General features: G+C 36.2%; 1 protein-coding gene across 14 annotated transcripts in view; it reads left to right on the plus strand.

Annotated features, from left to right (window-relative positions):
- Window positions 1-3,870: 3,870 nt before the first annotated feature.
- Window positions 3,871-26,552, plus strand: part of SYK (spleen associated tyrosine kinase) — a 43,027-nt gene continuing 20,345 nt past the window's right edge. For 3 of the 14 annotated variants that reach the window (XM_087926869.1, XM_087926873.1, XM_087926876.1), the window contains exons 1-4: window positions 4,481-4,613; window positions 13,376-13,834; window positions 18,062-18,222; window positions 22,748-22,886. In XM_087926869.1, the coding sequence (XP_087782995.1) occupies window positions 13,427-13,834; window positions 18,062-18,222; window positions 22,748-22,886 (708 nt within the window). In that variant the 5' untranslated portion in view covers window positions 4,481-4,613; window positions 13,376-13,426. Of the gene's footprint in view, window positions 4,680-4,888; window positions 5,072-13,375; window positions 13,835-18,061; window positions 18,223-22,747; window positions 22,887-26,552 lie in introns of those variants that run through there. The other 11 variants (XM_087926871.1, XM_087926874.1, XM_087926865.1 and 8 more) reach the window with 10 other exon arrangements.

A 26,552-nucleotide genomic window follows, 5' to 3' on the forward strand; every position in this document is an offset into this window, starting at 1 on the left:
CATTGTGTTTGATTTACTGCTACAATCATTTTTCACCAAGATGTTTGTAGTTACAGGCCAACACAACTAGGGGTCACTAGGCTGGAAGGCTGATAAGTGTTTTTCTCTGTCTGTGAATATTGGGAAAATTGGTGTCTTCCAATTCCATTAATAGGTTGCCCTCTTGAGAACTGAGTGAGATTAAAATTAAACTATTCCTAATTAAAACAAGCAGAAGTATAGGAAACCAAAAAATAACCAAGAAGCAAAAAACTTGCATCTTACATACTCATCTCTGATTAGTCATTACAAGATTTAAAGGCATCTTTACTACTAGAATAGCTCTCTCTCCCAAGTTACAAGATGAGCCACATATTTGACAAAGACATTGTAGAATCCACCTGTCAGAATTCCTTGTTACAGAAAATTGGCAAAATCTGCTGGAGAAGACCCAATTGATCTGTTTTTAGTACTGTGACTATTGAATAGGCAAGAAAAAACAAAAGTACACATATAAACTGGGTGAAACCAGGTTCAATAGCAGTTAACTGTGAGAGGGATCTTGGAGTCTTAGTAGACAACCAGCTAAATATAAGCCAGCAGTGTGCAGCAGCAGCCAAAAAGTTAATGCAATCCTAAATTGTATTAACAGAGGGATACAATCAAGATCAAGGGAAGTACTAATACCACTCTATAAAGCCTTAGTAAGACCACACCTAGAGTACTGCATCCAGTTTTGGTCACCACATTATAAAAAAAGATGTTTAGACTCTAGAAAAAGTGCAGAGAAGAGCAACCAGGATGATTAGGGTACTAGAGACTAAGGCATATGAAGAACAGTTGCAGGAACTGGGCTTGGCTAATCTAGTGAAGAAAAGGACCAGGGGAGACATGATAGCAGTCTTCCAATATTTGAGGGGCTGCCACAGAGAGGAACTGGTCAATCTATTTTCTAAAGTGCCTGTAGGCCAGACAAGGAATAATGGATGGAAGCTGAACAAGGAGAGATTTAACCTGGAAATAAAGAGAAACTTTCTGACAGTGAGAACAATCAACCAATGGATAATCAACCAACCTTTGTAGCATTCCCTTGATCACGTGATCAAAATTCAGATCAGTGGTGCTCTTCAGCAGATTCTGACCAGTTCTGGAGAACTGGTATGGGAAATTTTGAGTAGTTTGGAGAACTGGTAAATACCTGACTGGCCCCACCCCTATCTATTCTCTTTCTCCTGAGTCGCAGCTGATTGGCTGGGTCTTCTTTTGTTGCCCTGCACAGGAGAACGGTGGGATGGGGAGGGAATGGGCATTTTGCAGTATCCTTCCCCTGCCATGCCCACCAAGCCACGGCCACAGAACTGGTAGTAAAAAAATTTGAAGCCCACCACTGATTCAGATGCTCAGCAACTGGTTCTTACTTATTGTGTCTCCTCAAAAATACGACCTACCCTGAAAACAAACCCTAACCTGATTTTCATGCCTGTGCCTAATATAAGCCCTATCCCCAAAACAAGCCCCAGTTAAGCCACACTGCTGCCTCTCTTGCATACAACACAACACACAGTGCCTGTTAATACTATTAATACTACATAATATCTGGAAGAAACTGACTTAACCCGCTGGTTGGGAATCTTGCATAACTTTTTCCCCATTCACATCTTTGCATAGGAGTGGCTGCGAATGTCTTGGCGTTCTAGGAATTCCCTTCAGGCAAAATAAAATAAAAAATGTTCCTATACACAATTTCAAAAGAAGTACAGTAGAAAGCTTTCAATGTATTATATGATACTGCTGTATTTGTTAACTGGAATATATGGAATTGAGTGTCAAATATAGACAATACATGTAGTCCTTGACGTACGACCACAATTAAACCCAACATTTCCATTGCTAACCAGGACAGTTGTTAAGTGAGTTTTGTCCCATTTTACGAACTTTCTTGCACAGGCGTTAAGTGATTCAATGCGGTTGTTAAATTAGTAACACAATTGTTAAGTGAAGCTGGCTTCTGCATTATCTTTGCTTGTCAGAAAAGATATCACATGACCCCGGGACACTGCAACCATCAGATACAGACCAGTTGCCAAGCATCCAAACATTTTGATCATGTGACCATGGGGAGATCCTGCAATGTTTATAAGAGTGAAAAACAGCCATAAGTCATTTTTTTCCAATGCTGTTGTAAATTTGAACAGTCACTAAACGAATAGTTGTAAGTGGAAGATTATATGTAAAGGCTAAGGACTTTCTTTTTCTTTTCTTTTTTTGAAAGCCTTGGTATTTCCTGCTCCCTTCCCTGGACTCATTTAACCCAAACCTAAGCAATTTGATATAGATAATTCAGGTACCTTTTCAAGGTAACAGCTAAATACGTCTAAAAATGTATTGCAGTGTCTAAATAAATGCATAACTCCACTGAATCAGGATCTCCTCTACCCAACACTGAAGTTTAACAGACAGATTGTACCCATTGCCTGGTTTTTGGAGAGGATCAACAAAAGCAAGGAAACAGAAGATATTTCTCTTGGTCCTTCCGTTTTTCTGAATGGCACAGCAGACAACCTTTGGCATACCAATGTATTGCCTGGAGGAAAAATCCAGGTCTGCAGATGAGAAGGCTGTTTCCATGCTGAATGTGCGTGTTGAATAATCAAAGGAAAAACTGAGTAGCAAAAGACTCATTATTATATTCTTTCTTAGGCCTTGGAACAGTGTAAAAGTTCAGTAAGAACGAAGGATGACAATTGGTCTCTCTTCTTTAGCACCCTTATCTACTCCATCCACACTCCCAAAAACAGTGAAAGGAAGCAGTAGCTACTTCTTGCCTCTGTGTTGTACTTTTCCTTCCCTCCAAGGAGTAATGGTTTCCTTTACAAAGGGCTATATTCTTGCACTTCTTGTTTCAATTCTCTCATTGGTTGATATGTAAATATGGGCTATTTTGGCTCAGTTCTCATTAGGAAGCCATGGAGAAGGGGAGAGCACCAGCAAGTGAGCGAATGAAGTGGTTTCTCATCTGTTCACCAATTTTCTAACCCCCATGGAGTAAGATGAACTGTTTGTGCTCATGTCCGAGGTTACCAATATGATCTGACAATCTTCTCTGAGAGAATAAGCAAGAAGGTGCCTTTTCTTGCATCCTACAAATTGGGGCAGAAGCATAAGGGACCCTAGCAGCTGGGCAGCTTCCCCTGGAGACCTTCTTCCATGTACCCTAAAGTTATGCTGAAGAAGTAAAAGAACAATGGAGAGCTAGTTTTCTTCTTCGATCACTTCTCATGTCAGATTTTTTTTTCTTCATAGCAGGCAATCTGAGGAACAAAATCAAGCCAATCTTATTAAATCAAGTATCCCCTATTTGTGGTTTTAGGCATTTTGTTTTCAGTTTAAGGGTCTATTGAAGGGAACGCTCTAATAAAACAAGTGGAAGTAATCCACAAAGTCCATGCCAAGCCACACAGATGATAACAAAGATACCTACAGTCAGTCTGCTGGTTTTGTAGCCGCAGACTAACGAAGTTATCCCTCTGGAAAGTTTTAAACATAAACCAAGGTCCTGCGGGTCACAAGTCTTAGAAGCAGGCGGTGGACTGTGACCGCCAATGTTAATTGCCCAAACTTTTCTGCCAGACTTGCAGGCGAAAGCTCGACGTCTGCAGGTGCCACGTTCCCGCGGAAGTCCTGGATTGCCCGATTTGAACAGCCGTTGCCCGATTTGAACAGGTTACTTGCCCAAAGCTGTCTCTTTTTGCTCCTTCCCTAATCGGCTCTTAAGCAAATGAAGACAGCTGCGTCCTTCGTCCGACGAGGAAGTGTTGCTCAGCTGAGCCTCAGCGCTGAGGAAATAGTTGGGGCTGCAAGGGAGAAAATGAGGAAGCGAGCGCTCCACTCATCCTGAACCGACCCGGGGCTACAGCCGAAGTGCCCAGCAGGCGTGGGCAGTAAAGAGCCGAGGCGGCGGGAAAGAAGCGCGCCGATCTGGGAACTGGAGCTGAGGGAGGGCGGGGGCGAAGTCTCGCCGCCGAGATCCTGAAGGTGCAAACCGACGAAGATTCTACTTGCGAGCGCATTTTTCCGCAAATTCCCTCCCGCCGCTGCAGGGGCTGGTGAGGAGAGGCCCCTGTCGGAGATTCCCACCACCCGTCGGTTTCTCAAGTAAGAGGCGTTCCTTCCCAAATTTCGAAAGAGGGAAGGGGGTGACAGAAAAGGGCTTCAGGATTCCCCTCTTCTAGATTAATGTCAGCCAGGATTTGGAGTTGGATAACTGCGCGAGACGGACGGAGGAGGAGGAGGAGGAAATTCGAGGTTCGACTTAAGGTTTCCCTACTGCTTTCAAGTTTGGGGAAACGAGAGTGACCTGAGGAAGCAAAAAAAAAAAAAAAAGTACCAAAAAAGGCCGTTTGGAAGGCGGGACGTGGGGATGCGAGGTCGGGTTCAGCAGAAGCAAGGCAAGGAATGAGTCATTTCGGGGAAAGAGGCGTGTCCAGTGTGAAAGAGGATGAAAAGGAAGCAGGTTAGTCTGGGCGAACTCTTTGAAAAACTCCTGGAAAAATCGTGGCTGCGTTAGGTTACAGTTCTCGGCTGTTCTCTCGAAATGGTTGGTCGAATGCAACTGGACGAAACTGGTCGAAATGGTTGGTGATTAGGTCCAACGAAACTGGAGTTTCAGAAGGCTGTGACAGGCTGGTGTAGATCTATGGGTAGTTATGGATGTTAGTTACGTGGATATACAGCTAAATATAGGGTTTTTTTGAATATATATTTTTTGTTATTTGACATTAGTTGCCCTTACAGGCGTGATGTTTGGCAGATGAATCTTAAGACAGTGAGTTGTGCTTCAAAAAAAAAGTAAAAATGTGTTTTGGGCTACACAAGATAGGGAAGTAAAAGAAGCTGCTTGACAATAAGTGCAGAAATAAGGTGGCTTGGTGCAGATGGCAGGAGGGGAAACCAAGAATCAGAATAACATGTTCAGAACTATTGATAATAAACCATCTGCCTACAGGAGGAGAGAATGAAATGGGATTGGAAGTTGAGATCCTTCATGAACAACTTTAACAGGTTTCATTTGCTTTTGTCTCATACTTGATTGGTAGGTGTTGTTTTTTTAAGGTTGTAATTTTTAACTTCTTAGGATTTGTTTTGGATGTTTTGTGCCTTTGAGTCAGTGTTGATTCCTGATATCAGTCCCTGCAATTTTCTTGGCCACTGCCTCCTTCCCAGAATCCAAGGCAGGACTAGAATTCCCAGTTTCTGGCCCGATATCTTAACTACTGACACCTGACTGGCTCTCGTATCAACCTTCAATTTCTATTGCAGTCTGTATGTCACTGTTATTTAAGAACAGTCCCTTGGGATCTTTGTCTTTCCTTGTTTTATCCCCTTAGAATTATTCTGCAGAGAAACATCAAGACTTTGAAAGGGTACTGTTGACAAATTCTGAAGATGTGAAACTGATAGGCTAAATTACAGGTTAATTTCCCTTTTGATAACTGAGAAATCTGTAGGCCCTTATCAGAGTAAGATTCAAGATAGAGTTGCCATCTTTACAGATGGGGTAGTACTTTCCTGCTGCTGCCATCAGGGCAGCAAGTAAAGAGAGATTCTCTTTCTGTCTGGCCCCACCCCTGCCCAACAAGTCCAAATCTTCTTCCTTTTCTGTAAGCTTTCCCCTTTCCCTCTGCAATTGGTGGGCAGCATGTTACCACTGGACCTAAACAAAGATTGTGAATTTTTCAATTTAGCTGCAGTTGAGAGCAGTGATGGTCCTTTCCAAAAGTCAATAAGAGAAGAGGCAGAAAATGCAAAGGGTCTGTATTTGGTCAGGATGGGAGAAGGTTAGGCAGGTAGGAAAAGAATGAAACAGATATAGTAAGGTAGGCCAGGTAGAAAGAATATTAGGGTGGGATGTAGTGACAGTTTTTGTGGATGTTACTAATGAAAATAGTGGCCTTGTGCAATGCATTCCAAGTCAATACAGTATTCTTCTGTCCATGGGAGAAAAAAAGAACTAAGGTTTTGGTCTCTTGGGCAGATGGATAGGAAATAGAAATACAGAGTCCCATGACTGGATGGAGGTCCTAGCCATGGGGTGATGGGCCATTTATCAATTCATTTACAATATTTGCCCATCTCAAATATATAACTCTGGGGAGCTCACAACAATGAAAAAAACAGAACTAAAAACAATAAAAATACAGTGTAAAACCATATAATTTTATGCATAAAATCAACATCAGTGTTCCAGAAACACTTCAGCAAAATTCAGTGTAGCCATTGGCAGGTTCTACCACACATCTGTATCCCCAAGTCCAGAGACAAAGCTGCATCTTCAAAACTTTGCAATCCAAAGGCCAGGCACCACAATAAAGAAGTTCTCTTCCTAGGCCTGAACAGATGACACACCTTAGTAGATGAGACCTTGAACATGCCTCTCCTACTGGGCAAAATGGAATAGTTAGGTACTGTACAACTAGGGAGAGGTGGTTCATCCATTAATCTGATCTAATTGTAACACCACAGATTGCTGACCTTTCTTAGTGTAATGGATTGTAGAATTTATCTTGGGGAAAGACTGATTGAATCATTAAGGGAGAAAAAATTACAACAGTCCTGAGAAAGTATGAGAAAGAAATTCAGAATAACCCTGCCTTACCATAGGTAACCAGGCAACATGAATGCAGACCATAAATAACCAGGACTGTTGATGACATGCAAAGGTTTAGATTACTTCAGTCTGCATAATGAACATGGTGCTGGTAATTCTTTTCCATGCCTAATATAATCCTTTAAACCTTATGTATTTCAATTCATTTAACAACCTTGTAACACATGAAATTTTGCCGCAAAACTACAAATGTGTACATTTTTTCCTCAAAGTAATTTTACTGAATTTCATAAGACTACCTAAACTTAGTGTATGAAAATATTGGGTGTGTGTGCACCTGCATGTTTTTCAGTCAGTCATGGCTCGTGGCAATTGCCTGGACAAGTCTCTGCAGTTTTCTTGCTACCGTTTTTTTGCAAGTGGTTTGCCATTGCTTCCTTGTTAAGGCTGAGAGAGAGAGTGTGTGAGTGGCCCAAAATTAACCAGCTGGCTTTGTGCTTGACAATACTGTATGCAAGTATATTGGGTATATTGAGACCCAATAAAGTGTCTCAAAAAGGTATCTAAAACTTTTTCAGTAAATTATGAGAAGAGGGAAGGGATTTAGACCTAATTCCTAATTTTACCAATGGGATATAAACCTCACCTTTCATTTTTCTGTGAGGCCTGAGTTTCAGACCCCAATCAATGTTTTTCAGGGTACCAGTAATGGTCATGTGGCAAATCTCCTTATCTCCCTGTAAATATTTACTCATTATGTGTTTGGCTGTTTTCCAGACCAGTACAAGAATACATAGGGATGAAAGAACATTTTGTCTAGTTAAGATCTTTCAGTAAAAAGCAAAAATTACAGATTTATTTACATATGGGAGGGACCAAATCTGAGATAAAAGACTAGTGAAGAAAAAGTCAAAACAAACAGGCCTCTATTTTTGCTGAGGGATACCAATCTTATTTATTGGTTTTATTTTATTTTATTTTTATTTTATGAATCAGTGTGGATTGCATTTTATCAGTCATTACTTATATAAGCATAATTTTAAATTTAAAAAGTTGCTGCTCATTTTTTCCTGAAATTTGTAATTAAGTATCTGATGCCACTGTTTTGAAGGCTAATAGGTTATCAGGCAAGACAAAAAGACATTTGTGTCCTTTACTAGACTAAGCCAGCAGCATAGGCCTGAATTGCATACAGTACTTCGGCTCCATTGTGGCTGAATTTTAAATAGAAGTACTGTATCATGTAACTGGATCTGCAAGACAATATTGTAAGTTGAATTTTAGACTGTGCTGCCTTTACCTCAAGGTTTTCAACATCATAGTTATGTTTAGTTCTGTTACATTTAGTTATGTTTAATAAGGTTTAATAAGATTTATGTTAAAACCATCTCAGGATGTCACAGAAGCAGACACATTTTGCCAGATTTTTGCCTTCAGGAATGGAAAGAGAGTACTGATTACAAAGACATTCAATCTTGGAAACTCCCCTGTCAGACCATATGAAGCTTGCTGGGACCAATAGGAAGAGGCATTGGACATTATGTTGAAAGAGGCCTAAGATGCACTGAAGGACCTTCCCCAAAGTAGTTTCTAATCTAATCCAGTCAAGGTATTAACCTAAAATGAAACCAGCTGAAAGGGAAGTATTCAGAAGATATTTGTTTAGGAAGAATTTAAAAAGAAATAAACATTGCTCCTTCCTCAATTTACCCTGCCATCTAGAGGCTCTATAAAGCATTTAAATTCAGTAATTTTAATTTTCAACCACACAGATAGTTAAAAATACTGTGCTTGAGAATTATTTACGTGCGCAATTTATGCATAGCCTCTGTGCTAGGGGTATAGAAGATTCTTGTCCTCAGTTCATGGGTCAGCAAAAATAAATACCCAAGTTGTTAAACTGATGGAGAGCTTTTAATTTGAAATTGCAAAGTATTTCTGGGTACTTGTTATCATAATTTTGCATCTGCATACATGTACTGTATATACTGTATAGTAATTCTGTTATAAAACCTCTATTTTTTTAACACTGTATTTCAATTTGATTAGTTTGCTTAACTTTTTTTAAATAGATGTAGTAATCTTTTGGTGACATTTATATTGGGTAGAAATGCCAGAGTTTTGTAAGTAATTAGGGGGCAGTAGTATTTGTTAATGTAGCTCATCTCTTATTGTAGGTTTCTGCTTGTGTCCGCTTTGATTTTTTTTATGTTTGATTAATCCCATGGGAATATTTCTGAAGGAAACATTTCAGACCAAGAAATGTGGGAGATTTCAGAATGATAGAGTGATACGTAACAAGAATAAATCAAATCCTCTGTAACTTTGCACCATTAAAGTAAGCTCAAAATTCATCATGTGTTATTGCTATATATAATCCATGATTATGAAGGTTGAAGTGGGTGGACTTTAGCTGTTGTGTTATACTGACATGCTTAATAGGAATATTTTCATTTAAATTGAGGAACATTTAGATCATTACATATATAATTTTAAGATCACTTTATTCCACTTGATTTTCTTGATTTTCTTGAGTAATTTTTTTTTTTTGCTTATTGCTGTATTAGCTCTGACATTAGGTATACCTTTTAATGGTCATGTATTGATTTCCTGAGATGCTGGCTCTATATTTTCATATATATGCAAATTATTACAGTTTTCTTTCCTTATGGTATGCTTGATGAAAGTTGTTGTTTTTTGTCAGTTTATTCACAGAATTGGCAGGTAATTGATGCTTGTATTTATAGTAAAATAAAAAGTCCAGGTTTTAAAGTTAAGATATAGAATATTGCTTTTACATAAAATAAGCTCAGTCAGGATCCACCACCCATAATCCGATTTAATAATTTATATGTCTATATATATTCATTCTGGTTATAATCTGTTGTGTGAATATGACAGATCTGTCATTTGATTACCTTTGAGATCATTATATGAAAACCAGTTAAGGCACCTAGCTAGAAACCAAGAAACCATGAGTTCTTGTATACCTTAGACTCAAAGTCAGCTGATTTTCACAGGATGCATTCAAGCAGAGCCTGGACAACCATTTGTTTTGGAATGAATCTCCCCCCCCTTTTCACTTTCTGCATTCTGCTTTACACATTTAGATGTTTGGTAGACAGAGCCATTGCTTGTTCTTGTCTGTACTATAAACTTCATAAATAGAATCTTATTTTCAATATTATATATTATTTTCAGGAGAATGAAATCTAGCTAACACATTTGGGAAAGTGTTGGCTTTTTCATGTAGTGTTGGATTGCTAGCATTAACAAATTACTTATAAAAATAGATGAAAGCAGATGGGCTATTAAAATTATCAGGGGATTTTTGTCTTATTTTACTGGTGGACATATTTTGCTAACTAACTACAATCCTGACTCTTCGGTTACTAAAATACTTCTGGTTTTTGACAGAAAACACTTTTTCCTTTCAAAGTTTTTGTTTTAAAAAAATATTTGAAAAATAGAGTTTTCTTCAAAAAAAATCTAACTGGCTTTCTTAATTTGGTATTTGAAATTTGGGCTATCTTATTGATATCAACTTCTATTAAATATGCATAAGACTCCCAATAAGTAGAAAAAACCCTATTATTTATTATTAACAATTATTTATTATTTTAGCTTGTGCAAGACAGGATATTATGTCTATGCAAGAATTTTAATTTAATCAGATTTATTTTCAATTGAAATGCAATTATTGTCATGCTGCATATTTTCTTTCTCTATATATATATACCTGGAAACACTTCCAAAATCTGCAGGTAAATTTTTTGAGGATGATTGCACATAACATTTTATTAAAAAGGCATACCATATTTTTGTTGTATTCAACTAAGGATTGATGTGTTGTATTAGTTTTTTTTGGGGGGGGTTGAAAATTGCAATGAGAACAGTGGAAAAAAAATTGTACTAATTGCCTAATTTAGGACAAATCTGTTCTCTGATGTTCACATTTATAAAAGACATCCTCATTCTGTCCCATTTCAACTTCAGTTTGTAAGAGGTCTTGCCTGTTCCTATTTTTTTGCCTTTTTATACAGTAAATACATTTATAAAATACTTGTATATTAATGTGTACATATGTGTATAATTCCTCTCACTCCATCCTTAGATTTCTTGCTTTCTAGCTAATCTAAAAGCAGAGCCAAACCTTTCTTAGGACTGAAGCTTTTCAGTGCAGACTCAGGTAGCCATTTGTAGATAAATAGAACTCTAAGTTAATCTGTGATTCTGTGACCAACTCAATCTGCCTGCCTGCTTTGGGGTAAAAGTTTCTCTTTTTTTAAATAAAAAAATCAATATTTACACACATGGTTTGTTGTGAGTTAATTTTGTGAATTTACTTGCAAGCAAATTTTATGTGACAGATTCAGATAGTCGATTGCAGATAGATAGATCTCTAAGTGAATCTGTGATTCTGTGAGCAACTCAATCTGCCTGCTTTGCTGCTTTTGGGTAAAAGTTGCTCTTTTTTATAAAAAAAATCAATATTTACATAAATATTTATAATATCTATATACAAACCGTGCCCACCCAGTCACATGACCACCAAGCCATGCCCAGTCAGCAAGCCATGCCCACCCAGTCACATGGCCACCAAGCCACACCCACAAATTAGGTCACATCCACAGAACCACATGTTAAGAAATTTGAATCCCACCCTGATGCTCATCAGTTATTATTAATATTGTCAGTTCACAAGTTAATTTAAAAACTATGAATTTTTAATTTAAAATGAAATTAAACTGAGCAAGGCTAAAATAATTTTAGAAGAATAATCCAAGAGCCCTCAGCCCATCTTAGCAAGACGGGTGGCACACTTGATTTTATATATATATATATATATATATATATATACACATACATACATGTGTGTGTATAATAATACACACACACACACACACACACACACACACATATATATATATATATATATATATATATATATATATATATATTCTAAGGAATAGTCCAAAGTACAGTCATAACTGAAGAATACTAAGCAAACACATTTTTTATATGATTCCGCAACTCTTAGAATAAAAGAGCAATTGGGTTTTTAGAAGGCTTAGTACATCAATGGTATATATGTTTGAGTTATGTGCACCAGTACAAACTTTTTGCTTGGATTCATATGCAAACAATTCACACTTTGGTGAATAAAGCTAAGCTAGGAAGTTCTTGATTCAGAACTGATGTGCAGTTTTGTACATGTACCTATAAACTTTTAAGGAAGGTGCACTATTTCAGCCTGTAGGCAATAGAACGATGAAGTAATATCTAAATTATTGGCATAATTCTATATGGATAGTCATTTTAGTTGAAATGCTTCTTTTACCTGAGTTAACCTAGGGTAAGACCAAAGTTATTAAAGCAACATTATTTTTGGATTTTCACTCTATAGGGAATTAATTTGATGATCCAAAACATGTCAACAATTTTTAAAAATGATTTCCAGTTCAATGGAATGCTAAAAAGAAAAAATAAAGGACTTTGGGAAACTTTCACCTAAATAAATATTGTTAAAAAACTGAAGCAATGTGGGCAAAGAAGTTTGCAAAGAAGCATTGAGAGAAGAAGTGGGACAGAGATAGCCAGTAGTTTCAGTTAAAAAGAGAAATTTAGTAATATTTTCCCGAATGCTTTTTCTGAGGAGATAGAAGAGCTGAAGGAAACTTCATGTTATGTATTTGAACATATAGTCTATGTTAGGAATAACATAGGTTACCTAATGTAGTTTGGGTAAAATAATATATATAAACTATGATTGTATGTTTAAGTGTGTGTCACTTTTAAACTGCAAAGCATGTAATTTTGGGTGTGGTGTGAAACCACCATAAGAGGGAGCAAGAGAACCTGATTGATTGCTGGCAATTACTGACAATTACTGGATTGCATGGTTTGTTAGCTGCGTTTTTCCCTCTACTGCTGAGTTGCTGAAGGAAGAGAGGAGTTTTTGAGTTCTTCATATCTCTCTACTGCGAGGAGATATATTACCGGACTGACATTTGTAAGTTTACTGACCTCTCTTTTTCGACACTGGAATTTGCAACTGAATAATCCCTGGACGGACTGACTAGTGAATGATATATGGACTGTTTTTGACTATGATATAAATCTTACTGGAATAAACTATTTAATTAGCACTGTGTATCTGTTTTACTGAGTGTAAGCTACAAAAACGTTTATCTCACATATTTTGCCTGACTGCCCTGCAGATCCTGCTAGGGTGTATCCCTAACAGTCTAGATATAGCCATTTGAATGATAAGCAGATGATGGAAAAAATGCACAAATGTTGCAATGTTTAATATTTTTAATTGACTTGACAAAAACAGAATTCAGCTGGACACCTAAGAATGGAAAGGATTCTCCTATCTCCTAACCTCCTGACAGGTTACACTTAAGCTGCTGGCATCTGTTTTTGCTCATATGTGGATACTTGCTCTACTCTAAATCCCTTCCCACTTTTGACCAAGAGTGAAGATATTATTAAAGGGTTAGAAGGCATTTCAGAAGCCACAGAATGCTTTCTCTTTCATGTTTATTTTCTGGCACTACATTGCTTACTCCTATAGGAGAGCGTTATGTGAATATTGTTGGCAGTGAAAATATTGTTTCCCTTTGATTTTTTATTATTAGGATTCGTTGATTATCTCTCAGCTCATGATTGCATTGTGTATATTTCCATTGCTGGTTTCAATAAGATCATTAAGGTAGCATACAAAATAACATACATTCATACAAAAGTGTCACTAACTGGGTGTTTTTTAAAAATTCTTTCTAGGTGTAATACAACTTCTAAAGCAGACAAGTAAAGAGAAATAGTTGGAGAAAAATGGCAAGTTCTGATCCTGTTAGCCACCTATCCTATTTTTTTGGCAACATCACACGTGAAGAAGCTGAAGATTATTTGCTGCAAGGAGGATTAAACAATGGACTGTATTTACTGCGACAGAGCCGAAACTATCTGGGTGGTTTTGCGTTGTCTCTGGCACACAATGGAAAGGTTTATCATTATACCATTGAGAGGGAAATTAATGGTACTTATGCTATTACTGGAGGGAAATCCCACCGGAGTCCTCTAGAACTTATTGACTACCACTCAGATGAAGTCGATGGTCTCGTGTGTTTACTCAGGAAACCATGTAATCGACCACCAGGAGTGGAACCAAAAACAAGTCAATTTGAGGACTTAAAGGAAAATCTAATCAAAGAATATGTTAAACAAACCTGGAATTTATATGTAAGATTATATTTTTGTCCTTTTCTGTATGTCTATGGAGATTCTCAGTGATCCAGATCATGGTTATCCCAAAGGTGCTTTTTCTGTTTTTTCTTTGAAGATGTTTCACTTCTCATCCAAGAAGCTTCCTCAGCTCCGGAAGTTTCTTCTTCCTCAGAGCTGAAGAAGCTTCTTGAATGAGAAGGGAAACATCTTCAAAGAAAAACCAGAATGTCCAATTGCCTCCCGAAAAAGCACCTTTGAGATTCCTTTTCTGTAGTTTTTCCTCTTTTGGTTTTGGGACAGTAGTGACTATGGCTGGCCAAGTAGCCAAGACCATGTCATATATGGGGACAAAGCCAGAATGTCCAAATTTTCTTCAGTTTTGGAATGGAAATTGAAGTTAGTTCTTATAGTATACGATGTTTGTTCAGTATAGACATCCACAGCTTAAAACCATCCATTTAGCAACCTTTCGAAGTTACAACAACACTGAAAAAAGTACTTATAACCAGTCCTCACATCAATGACTGTCACAGCATCCCACAATCATATGATCAAAATTTGGGTGCTTGACAACCAGCATATATTTATGACAAATTGCAGTATTCTGGGTCATGTGATCATCATTTATGACATTTCTACCCAGCATCTGACAAGTCAATGATGGAAACTGGATTCTTAATGACTGCATGATTCACTTAACAACTGCATCAATTCACTTAACAACATGGCAAAAGGTCATAAAATCAGCCATGTCTCACATAACAACCATCTTGCTTATCAGTGGAAATTCCAGTCTCAGTGTGGGTTTAAGTGGAGGACTACCTTTACTCGAACCAATTTTAGGTCTTAAACTACATTTGATGTATTTTTCCACTATTTTAACTACATAGCATTTTAATTTCCACCATAAACTACACGCCATAGTTCTCTACTATTTTAAAGTGGTACATGTATTTATTCCTTTAAAATGGTGGGGAAGTCTGGCATGTATTTAATCCATTTTGTTCTGAGCATTTTCTGTGAACTGCAAAACTACCCTCCTCCTGCCATGTTGCTGTCCTTGTTTAACAAATAAATACAGTGATGCTTAAAAGTTTGTGAACAACTTTGGATTTTCAGTATTTTTTGTATAAGTATGACCTAAAATGTTATCTGATTTTCACGCAAGTACTAAAAATAGATAAAGGGAACCCAATTAAATGAGTTGAAAACACTTTATTTAATTGTTTGTTTCTTTATTAAAATGATCCAAAGCTACATGTTTAAGTGTGGCAAAAGTAGGTAAACCTAATTTTGGAATGCGTGCAGAACATACTATATTTTAGACCATACTTGTGGAGAAATATTAAAAATTCAAAAGGTTTACAAACTTTAAAGCACCATTGAATGTAAAAGAATAAGAAAAAAAGAGGTGAACCAAAACCACAACTTGTAATAGCATACTTGTTGTACTCCATAATTAACATGCTATTATTGCTGGGTGCAACATTTTTTCTCTTAATTTGAGAATGTATTTCAGAATACCTGGGATTTTCCAGTTATACATACATGTAACTAGGCAACATTTATTCTCATACATATATATAAATGAATGAATGAATAAATGAATGAATATATATGAATACATACATACATAAATACATACATACATATGTGTGTTTTCTTAAGTTTTCGCGGATACTTACATGTATGGTATTCAGCTTTGTTCCCACGTCATTATAGTTGTGTTTTTAAAGTTGTAGCAACGTTTCGGCAGAATCTCATCTGCCATCTGCCCTGAAGCCTGATGATGGCAGATGAGATTCTGCCGAAACGTTGCTACAACTTTAAAAACACAACTATAATGACGTGGGAAAATACCCAAACAAAGCTGAATACCACATATATATATATGCAGCTGCAATCTCACATCACTCTGAGAAGCACAGAGCCGAAGACAGAAGCCTGAAGATGATGAATGAGACTTCATCGAAACGTTGCCTAGATACTTCGAATCTTACGCGGGAGAAAACCTGAACAACCAAAGATCCATACATACATACATACATATATATATATGTTTGTTTTCTGAGGTTCTCGCGGGTATTTGTATGTGGATCTTTGGTTGTTCGGGTTTTCTCCCGCGTAAGATTCGAAGTATCTAGGCAACGTTTCGATGAAGTCTCATTCATCATCTTCAGGCTTCTGTCTTCAGCTCTGTGCTTCTCAGAGTGAATCCAAACAACCAAAGATCCATATACAAATATGGATCTAAGTGTTGTGGCTCCGGGCTTGGATTCAGCTTCTGTGATTGATATGAGTTCAAGTGAAGAGGTCATGGCAGAACGATATGAGCCAGCCTGGCTTACTGATTCGACTGATGACCAGGATGAGGAGATGGACGTGACAAAGGACGACAGACCTGATGTATTAGAATTGTCAGGACCTTTGACCTCCTCTGGTTCCTTATCTGATCAACAGCCGGGAATGGCTGACAGGGAAGTTTTGAGAGAGTCTTCTAGTGGAGATGAGAACTTGGAAAATTTGTGGTTAAATGTAAAAAATAGAAGACGGTTGAAAAGGCAAAATCAGCTGGAGCGAATGAGAAGAGCAAGTCAGTAAATTAGCACGTTGCCTTAATGAGTATAAAAGGACACAGCTGGGCTGGTACATTTCGCCAGGAACAAAATAACTATTTGAGTGAGGACGTTACAGCAAAGAGCTCTGAGGCTGAGGATTTATTGCCAGGACTGGTTTGCCGGACAGAGTAAAGATTTATGCTGTGGTTTCTGCCAGCCGTTATCTTGTAAGACTTCTTTCCGTTTGATTTAATTGTGAAACGGCTGTTTTCTGTTTTGTTCGTTTGAATTTTGAAGGGGAGTCATAACATATATATATATATATACACACACACACACATACATACATACATACACACACACACACACACACATACATACATACATACTTTCAGATATATTATATTATTTTCCATGTTTCAAATTTGTTCTCATAAAAACATTCCTGTTGGAGCTGACTAAGATCTATCTTAGTCCAGCATTTCCTTTTTTACTTTGTTCAACCAGATGCCTCTGGGCTTCTCACAAGATGGAGCCATTCTCCTGTGTTACTGGTGTTTCTGTGCAGCTGCTATTTGGGACATGATAAAATTCGTAACCCTTGGTAGACTCTAATCTTCAGGATGTGCTAGAACATCTTCTGATAATACAATGTGCTGGGAAGTCAGTACAGGTTCAGGTATTTGTCCAACAAATAGTAGTTAATAGATAGTAGAAAATAAGTAGTTCTCAACTTATGACCACAATTGGGACCAGAACTTCCATTACTAAGTGATGTAATTGTTAAGTAAGTCATACCCAACTGTACAATTTTTTTTTTGCTGCAGTCATTAACTGTATCACCACAGTTGTTAAATGAATCCAAATTCCCCCATTGATTTTGCTTGTTGGAGGCCCCCTATGAAGGTTGCAAATGGTGATCATATGACAATGGGAAATTCCAACTTTCATAAATATATGTCAGTTGCCAAGTGCCCAAATTTTGATCATGCAATCACAGAGATGCTGCAATGTCATAAATATGAGGACTGGCTGTAAGTCAATTTTTTCAGCCCATCATAACTTTCAGTTGATCAATAAATGACTTACAAATTGTTGTAAGTCAAAGATTACCTCTATATCTTCTCCAGGAAAGGCAGGTACAAAGTATTAATTCAGCTTTTTTTGCAAACTCCATATTCTCTAGTATTCATTTCACTGCTTTATCATCTAATCACCTAAACTGGTGAAGTTGGCTAATGCCAACTTTAAATATGAATTTCAAAATTGTTATTTAATGATTTTTGTATTTCATTTGTCACTTATTTTAAATTTTATTTGTATTGTTTATTATGACTTTACACCTTCTCTTCCAGGGTTTATTTCACAATCATTTCACAGTTGTGAAGGCGAAAACACCACTTTTGATAAGGGACAAGAAAAAAAATGGTCAGACTGCTCTTGCAGTGAGCCCATGATAGTTGAGAGTAATATCATATTTTCAGAAAAGGATTAGTGAAATAAATTTCTCTCAGGGCAATCTAGACATTCAGATGAACTCTACAAGTTATGCTAAAAGTTCTACACTCAGAATGTTTATACTTTAAAATCTTAGTAAACGGCTCTGTTTAGATCAAAGCCACTCATACATCAACTTTCATAGTTAACTATATTCTTACCTTTTGCCCTCCTGTCAATTATACAGGGACATGCCCTTGAGCAAGCAATTATTAGTCAAAAACCACAACTGGAGAAACTGATTGCTACAACTGCACACTTGAAAATGCCCTGGTTTCATGGGATGATATCTCGGGAGGATTCAGAGCGACGCCTACTTCTGGGTACAAAGACTAATGGGAAATTTTTGTAAGTATACATGTTTTTTTCCTACAGGTCCCATAATTTATTGCTAAAAAAAGCCAGAAGAATAGGAAAAATATTCAAAACAATATTTTTAACCATTCCAAAGTTTCTTTTTAATGTCAGTCATTGCAGTTCCATTTACTTAAAACAGCATTCATGATTTCTTTACAGTGGCATGATCAGTTCTTTATAGTATAAAGCAGGGGTGTCAAACTGGATCCAGCCCATGGAGTGTTTAGATTTGGCCCGCGGGGAAGGAAACAGCAAAGGACCAACCCATGGCACCTCTGCCAGCAAAAATGGAGCTTGGGGGGTCAACGTGGCCTTCCCCAGCTCTGTTTTCGTGACAAAGAGTTGCAGGAGGCCGTCGCAGCTGAAAATGGAGCTCGGGAGCCCATTTTTGCTGGCAGAGTGCTGAGGCAACCGCAGGTTTCCCCAACACTAATGATGTCATGTTAGCCATGCCCACCCTAGTCATGGCCATTCCAGCCCCCAAGATCAAACACAACCCTCAATTCAGCCTTCAATGAAATTGAGTTTGATACCCTGGTATAAAGAATGTCCACTGATTGTGGAGCTGAAAAAAAACTTTTCATACACTATCACCTTCTATAAAAATAAAATGGACAAATCAATGTAGGGTGGTGGTTATAATCTCTGTAGCTAAATAGAAGGCCCATAGTTCAGTTAGTTCATAGTTCATTTGGTCATTGAATGTCAGAATCTGGATGAACAACTAAAAAACAATATTGCCTTCATGCTCTCCTTTTGTGCATCCAGAGGATTGGTTTGAAAAAGTAGACCCTGAAAAAGTAGACTATGGCCTGGCTTAATTTTTGCATGAAAATGATACATTCTTCATTCTGCTCAATGGAAGGAACTATTGTGAGATCAAAACTCGAACAACACTAATACTATTTCTCCCTCTGTCACTCATTTTACATTGAAAGATACTGAATTTGAAAGATATTTCCAGATTCTTTTCTCTAAAACTATAGTTTGCTATGATTTCTGACCATGTTTATACTATTTATACAATTTTTCAAAGTAGGTATTGTCCCATACATTATCATGTACTCTTTAAATTTTTTTCATTCTGCAGTATTACTTTTATATTAGTATTACATACTTTAAACTCAGATCTAAAAGCATTTTCTTTCTTTTCTCTGTTTTTTTATAAAGTTACTCTAAGCTTGACCTAAGAAAGGTCCTTTTGTGCCTAGAATTCTATAGCTAGCCTGACTGTTGCTGAAAACTCTTGAAGTCTACAGACATAGAAGCTATGCAGGTTGAAAAAAACAAAAATAGAGCAGTCTTCAGGAAAAGAAGAAAGAAGACTTAACTCAAAATGCTACACCACGATCTCCCTTATCAATTATTACCAGTATTCTGGCTTGAAAGGAAAAATAATAAATTACCTAATAACCCTGAAGAAAATCTTACTTGTTGAGGATAATCAAGTGAAAAGTTACAGCTCATAGGTTTCATCTACCATTTAGAAAGCAGATTGTAGTAGCCCCAAGAGATAGGCAACTATACCTACTGTGATCTTAATAATAGATCTCTAATAATTTACTAAACAAATAATAGACCAAGATAATAAATCAGATGAGCTACATAATAAGTAATTTTATTATAAAACTCCTTTCTAGTATCCTGAAAACTAGAACTAGATTATGTGGAAGTATAAATTCTTAAATACAGAAAAATGCTGTAATTTGCAGATAAAAATATTCTGATCTATTTGTAATTCCTGCCTTTTTTATTAGAACTAAACTATAGGTCAATCAAAAATATACAGAATGATCATAAATCAGGAACTGGAATATACTAATCATTCATGGAAGCTTGGAAATAATGTATTAAGATTGCATCAGTTATATTTTTTTAACAGATTGTGGTCACAGAATGAACATAAAACAGTAGGTTTTTTTTTTTACTGGCCTTCATGTTTTTTTTACAACTTTGAAAATATAACCTTCTCAGAACGTGACTTAGGGGAAGAGGATAAGTAAAAATGAAACCAACTTGTATGATAGTCATCCTTATCACATGTCATTCGGGTATATTAAGCTGCAATTTTGCCCAAAGCATTTGGAAGGCATCAGATTGAGATACAGTAGATTGCTATAAAATATCATGGTGTTACAGTCAGGATAAGACGCTTTGTAGATATTAATATCTTTTCTTAGGGATATTGTAAAGCTAAACATATTCTTGATAGAGATATTCCCTACTGTGTGTCACTTACTCTCTTGTAATCCCTTCCTTTCCAGTCTCTCTGTTCTACAAGAGGGGGAGGGAGAAACAGATCAGACATGGGAGAGATTGCCTAGAGAAATAATTTGTTTTGTTCCTATTTCTCCCCCTACCTCCAAAATAAAACTTTTCATGGTTTCATTATCTACAAATGAGCAGTACAATCCAGTCATGGAAGGCAAACATCAAATTTATTATAACTCGAATAGAATAGAATAGAATAGAATAGAATAGAATAGAATAGAATAGAATAGAATAGAATACTTTATTGGCCAAGTGTGATTGGACGCACAAGGAATTTGTCTTGCTGTAAATACTCTCAGAATACATAAAGAAAAGATACATTAGTTAAGAATCAAGAATCATAATGAACAACACTTAATGATAGTCATAGGGTACAATCAACAATCAAATCATACTAGGAAGCAGTCAATATAAATAGTAAGGATACAAGCGACAAAGTTACAGTCCTACAATCACAAGTGGGAGGGGATGGGTGATAAGGAGCAGGGGTGGGATTCTACCAGTTCGCGCCTATTTGCTAGAACCGGTTGTTAACATTCTAAGCAGTTCGGAGAACTGCTTGTTAGAAGTAATTACTGGCCTAATCCTGTAAGGAAGGCAGGAAGGAAATATTCTGGTGTTGCTTACAGAAACTGCCTCTCTGTTAACCCTTATTACATTCTGGGCAGGACTAAACTTCCTGTCTCAGGAACATCTCTGGATTTTTTTTCCCTCCTTTGCTAGTACTTTGCTCATGTGAAGTGACCATTCAAAGTTACAATGGCACTGAAAAAAGTGACTTATGACCATTTTTCACACTTACGACTGTTGCAGCATCCCCACAGTCATGAGGAGATGCATGCCTCGATGTGAGTGATATTGAGTTGGCCACACCCAGCCAATAACATGACCACCAAGCCATGTCCACCCAGTCATATGACCACCAAGCCATGCCCACCACCTAAGCCACGCCCACAGAACTGGTTGTTAAAAAATTTGAATCCCACACCTGATAAGGAGTGATGAGAAGATTAACAGTAATAGTAGTGCACACTTTGTAAATAGTTGAACCGTGTTGAGGGAATTATTTGTTTAGCAGAGTGATGGCTTTTGGGAAAAAACTGTCCTTGTGTCTAGTTGTTCTGGTGTGCAGTGCTCTATAGCATCATTTTGAGGGAAGGAGTTGAAACAGTTTATGTCTGGGATATGAGGGGTCTGTAAATATTTTCACAGCCCTCTTTTTGACTCGTACAGTATACAGTCCTCGATTGAAGGCAGGTGGGTAGTAATTGTTTTTTCTGCAGTCCTAATTATCCTGTGAAGTCTGTGCCTGTCCTGTTGGGTTGAAGAACCAAACCAGACAGTTATAGAGGTGCAGATGATAGACTCAATAAAATGACCATTAAAATGGTATGTTTTTCTCCTGGTATATTAGCCTAATGATGATTTTTAAAATAGGCATATATATTCAGAAATTTTTTGAAAATGTAAGAATCAAGTTGGAATGTTTTATCATATCTGGTGGTCAATTTGGGGGGCAAATGATCAACTGCAGGATGAACCAAATTATAAATACTGACTTTTGTTTGCTACCAGTTATTTTCCTGTTAGGTATTGCTAATTTTATATAAACATACAAAATAGATTGAACTGTCTTTATATATAATATTTGATGCCAGGATATTTTGTAAATCAAATTTCATTCTGTAAAATATCTTGCTGGCAAAGCTGAGATTGGGGTTGACTCAAAATAAGCGTTCTTTAAACTAAGATGGTTTATTTGTGATAGATCTATGAAATTTATTTTAAAATTATTTTAATAATAATTAAATATAGCAGTATTGAAATGGCTAAAGTATTAAAATGTCATGAAACTATCTTTAAAATTATTTTGATCCCATTATAAATAGTTATATAATGATAATGTTTGAGGTGCTTCTTTCAGTGGAATAAGTTCTGCTTTCATTTTAATTTTATCTTAACATTATTCTGCAAATTTTTACATGTAATTTGCAATTTCTGTTTCTTTTCCTTCTAAAACAAAATGTTCATTCTTCAAAAAAAAAATCTCAGTCTGAACTACATAATAATCATCTTTGTTAACCTACTGGTAGCAGGAGCAGTTAATGATTCTAGTTTGGGCAATGTGTCCCAGCATGTTTTACCATGAATATTAAGTTAGATTTTCATAGCCCTTCTCTTTATATAGACTATAATTTACATTATTATTATTTATTATTATTATTATTATTATGTTACTTTTTAGGATTAGAGAAAGAGATAACAGTGGATCCTATGCTCTTTGTTTACTCAATGAAGGCAAGGTAGCACATTATCGCATTGATAAAGACAAGAAAGGAAAACTTTCAATACCAGCTGGAAAGAAATTTGATACTTTATGTCAGGTTTGTTGAATGATATTCACTTAACTATTTAACTTGCATGCTGGTTGTATACATATTTATGTTGCTATAAGTGTCCACAGTTTTTAACAATTTTTATAATTATTTTCATTTATTGAAGGCTTATGTATGTGTGTTATGTATGGTTGTGTATAAAATCTGACATATTTAATATTAATTAAATTAACCTACCCAATTAGGATAACCTAACAAGTTTTTTGGCAGAACAGATTCAGAAAGATATTTGTAATAATAGATATATTACAGATCTGTTATATTTAGCTTTATTACATATCTATTATATTTAGGTAAATAAATAAATATCTATAATATTTAGATAAATAAAAATCCTTATGGCGTAAAAACAAAACTAGATATGTAGCTAACTTTAAAAACTGATACAAAACCTTATGCCTACAGATAAAGGCAGAATGCACCAATTAGCACTGTGAGCAAGAGGAAAATCTTATACACCCACGCCTTCTATAACTTTGTAAACACAAACTTAAAAACTCAAAAACCATCCCACTCCTAAGAGGACCTAATGGGAAAGACTATAGCAATGAAGCCATTAAGGCAAACCTCTTCAACACGTTCTTCAGTTCAGTCTTTGTAAATAGTAATGGCTCATGCTCCACATTTCCTAATCATACCACAACTATCTGCAATGATCTACTACATACTGACTTTTCTGAAGATAACATAGAAAATGCGCTCCGTTACCTAAAATCATTCTTATCTATTGGCCCTGGTGGCTTATGTGCAAACTTCTTAAAAAAGCTCTCCACTGCCATAGCAGAACCCCTAAGCATAATATATGAGATATCATTCAGAACCAGCTTCTTACCGAATCTTACCTTGTCTTTAGCAATGGTCATCCCTATTTTCAAAAAAGGTGATCCCACCTGGTTGAAAACTACAGACCAATCTCATTGTGTTGTGTCACGTGCAAAGTTATGGAATCAATCAGTAACCAATGCACTACCTTCCATCTAGAGTCAAACAACCGACTTTTCAATAAATAATTTGGTTTCAGAAAAAAATTGTCCTGCAATTTGCAACTTCTACACTGAAAAAATATGTGGACTACACTACTTGACCAGAGTAAAGCAATAGATGTACTTTACATAGATTTCTGCAAAACCTTTGACTCAGTGGTACATGACAAACTACTATTAAAATTAAACTCTTATGGCATTTCCGGATCCCTTCAGAAGTGGATCACTACCTTCCTCTCAAACAGGCAACAAGTAGGTAAAATAGGAAACGCCCTATCAAACCCTGCACCAGTTAACAGCAGTGTCCCCCAAGGGAGTGTTCTAGAACCCACACTCTTTACACTCTATATAAATGACCTTTGTGATCATTTATAAGCAACTGTGTCCTCTTTGCTGACATAAAACTATTTAATACCACCAACAATGCTACTGTCCTTCAAAGCAACCTTGATTATGTGTCTGAATGGTCAAACAGTTGGCAATTCCAAGTCTTGACCAACAAATGCTCTGTTTTACACATTGTAAAAAAAATCAACATATCAAATACAAGCTAGGTGGATATGACCTCATTGACAACCCTCACTCTGTCAAGGACCTTGGAGTACACATATCGAATGACCTAAGTGCCAGAGCTCACTGCAACAGTATTGCAAAAAAGGCTTTAAGAGTTGTAAATCTAATCTTATGAAGTTTCTTCTCTGGTAATACTAATTTGTAAACTAGAGCATACAAAACCTTTGCTAGACCAATACTTGAATACAGCTCTGCTGTCTGGAATCCGCACTGTATATCAGACATTAATACAATTGAGTGAGTCCAGAAGTATTTTACAAGAGGAGTACTACGCTCCTCTATTCACAACAGAATACCCTATACCACCACACTTGAGATTCTAGGCTTAGACATCCTTGAACTACACCGGCTAAGATTGAACTTAAGCATAGTACATAAAATTATACATTACAATGTCTTACCAGTTAATGAATATTTCAGCTTTAACCACAACAACACAAGAGCGCACAATAGATATAAACTTAATGTATACCACTCCAAACTTGATTGCAGGAAGTATGATTTCAGCAACAGAGTGGTCAATGTCTGGAACTCACTACCTGATTCTGTTGTCACGTGCTCAAATTCCCACTCCTTTACCCTCAAACTAACCTCCATTGACTCACCCCATTCCTAAGAGATCTGTAGGGGGCATGCATAAGTGCACAATCGTGCCTACCATACCTGTCCTGTTGTCCCCAATTATTGATACCTATTTCATATATTTATACATATGTTTATTCTTATTTCTATTATATTGTAAGCATTTGACAAATAAAATAAATAAATAAATAGATCTAAATGAAAATAGCTGTTGAAAAAAAAAATAGGATTCCATTTCAGAATATTTCAAATATTTTCTGTATCTTGAGTGTGTTTCAATTATAAAATGTCTCAAAAGAGAGACTACCTTAGAAAATTGTAATATTGGAACAAATCGCAATAAACAAACATTTTTTTCTGAAAAAAAATATTTGAAACATTAGACAAGACTACACACAAAAAGATGCATAAATAACAACAACATATATTTAAATCCCTAATTGAATACTGATAAATATATTTGAAATATAATAATTCTTGCCTTTATCTATTTTTAAGTGTTTTAATGATTGTGACATTATTTAATTGTTTATTAACTGAACTTCACCCAGATTCACATTCACAATTAATTGAACTTCACCCAGATTCACATTCAGTGAGATGGACAACCCTACCTCATACCACCTATATAACATATAACATGTACAGTGAATTCTTTTTAATTTGTATACTAAAACTTTACTCATATTTCTTGTTGATGGAAAAGGACAGTTAAAATTGTTAAAATAAATACATTGTGCATTATGACATCACAACACAAGCTATGTAACTTACATACCTGTGCCCAACTTCAGGAAACAAGTTTGAAAAGTGATTATTTGTATTCTGACATCATGATGGACTGTTAATCAGTTTGTATCATCATAAGTTGTACTGGATTTTTATGGATACTTTTAGAAGTGAGATGAACTGTTAATTTTACTGTATTTTTACTGTATGAAAATGAGAATCCTTAATATGGATTTCTCAAATTTTATTTATGACTTAATGTCATTCATATACTGATAAAAAAAATCTCTCATACCACCTGTATAACATTGTAGTGTGAATTCCTTTTAGTTTGTATACTAAAACTTTACTCATATTTCTTGTTGATGGAAAAGGACAGTTAAAAAGAGAGAGACAATTACTTCTCATTGTGGCATAAATGTACTAGTATTCTGTCTACAGAAAACTGGGTTAAAAGAGTGGAAAACAAGCCAAATTTTCACTTTCTCGGGGTGCTTTGTTTTTAAATACACAATTCTTCAATGAAATTAGAAGTTTATTTTGATCAAACATGCAAAATTTACAACAATTTGGCCCATACAATCTAATTTTCTAATGCTTATATATTTATATACTTTTCCTACATGAGATAGTTTGCATATTAGCAAATAAATATGATGTTGCCTCATCATATTTCTAATCCTGGGGTGTACATGTTTAATGTCTGCAGAAATCTAAGTCCATGGTTGTGAAAAAGAGAAACTTATACAGTACATAGCTCAGCAAGGCTATTTAAATTTTATTGTGA

Source organism: Pseudonaja textilis, chromosome 2 (assembly GCF_049901715.1).
Source record: "Pseudonaja textilis isolate UNSWEBS1 chromosome 2, rPseTex1.2, whole genome shotgun sequence".
NCBI lineage: Eukaryota > Metazoa > Chordata > Lepidosauria > Squamata > Elapidae > Pseudonaja > Pseudonaja textilis.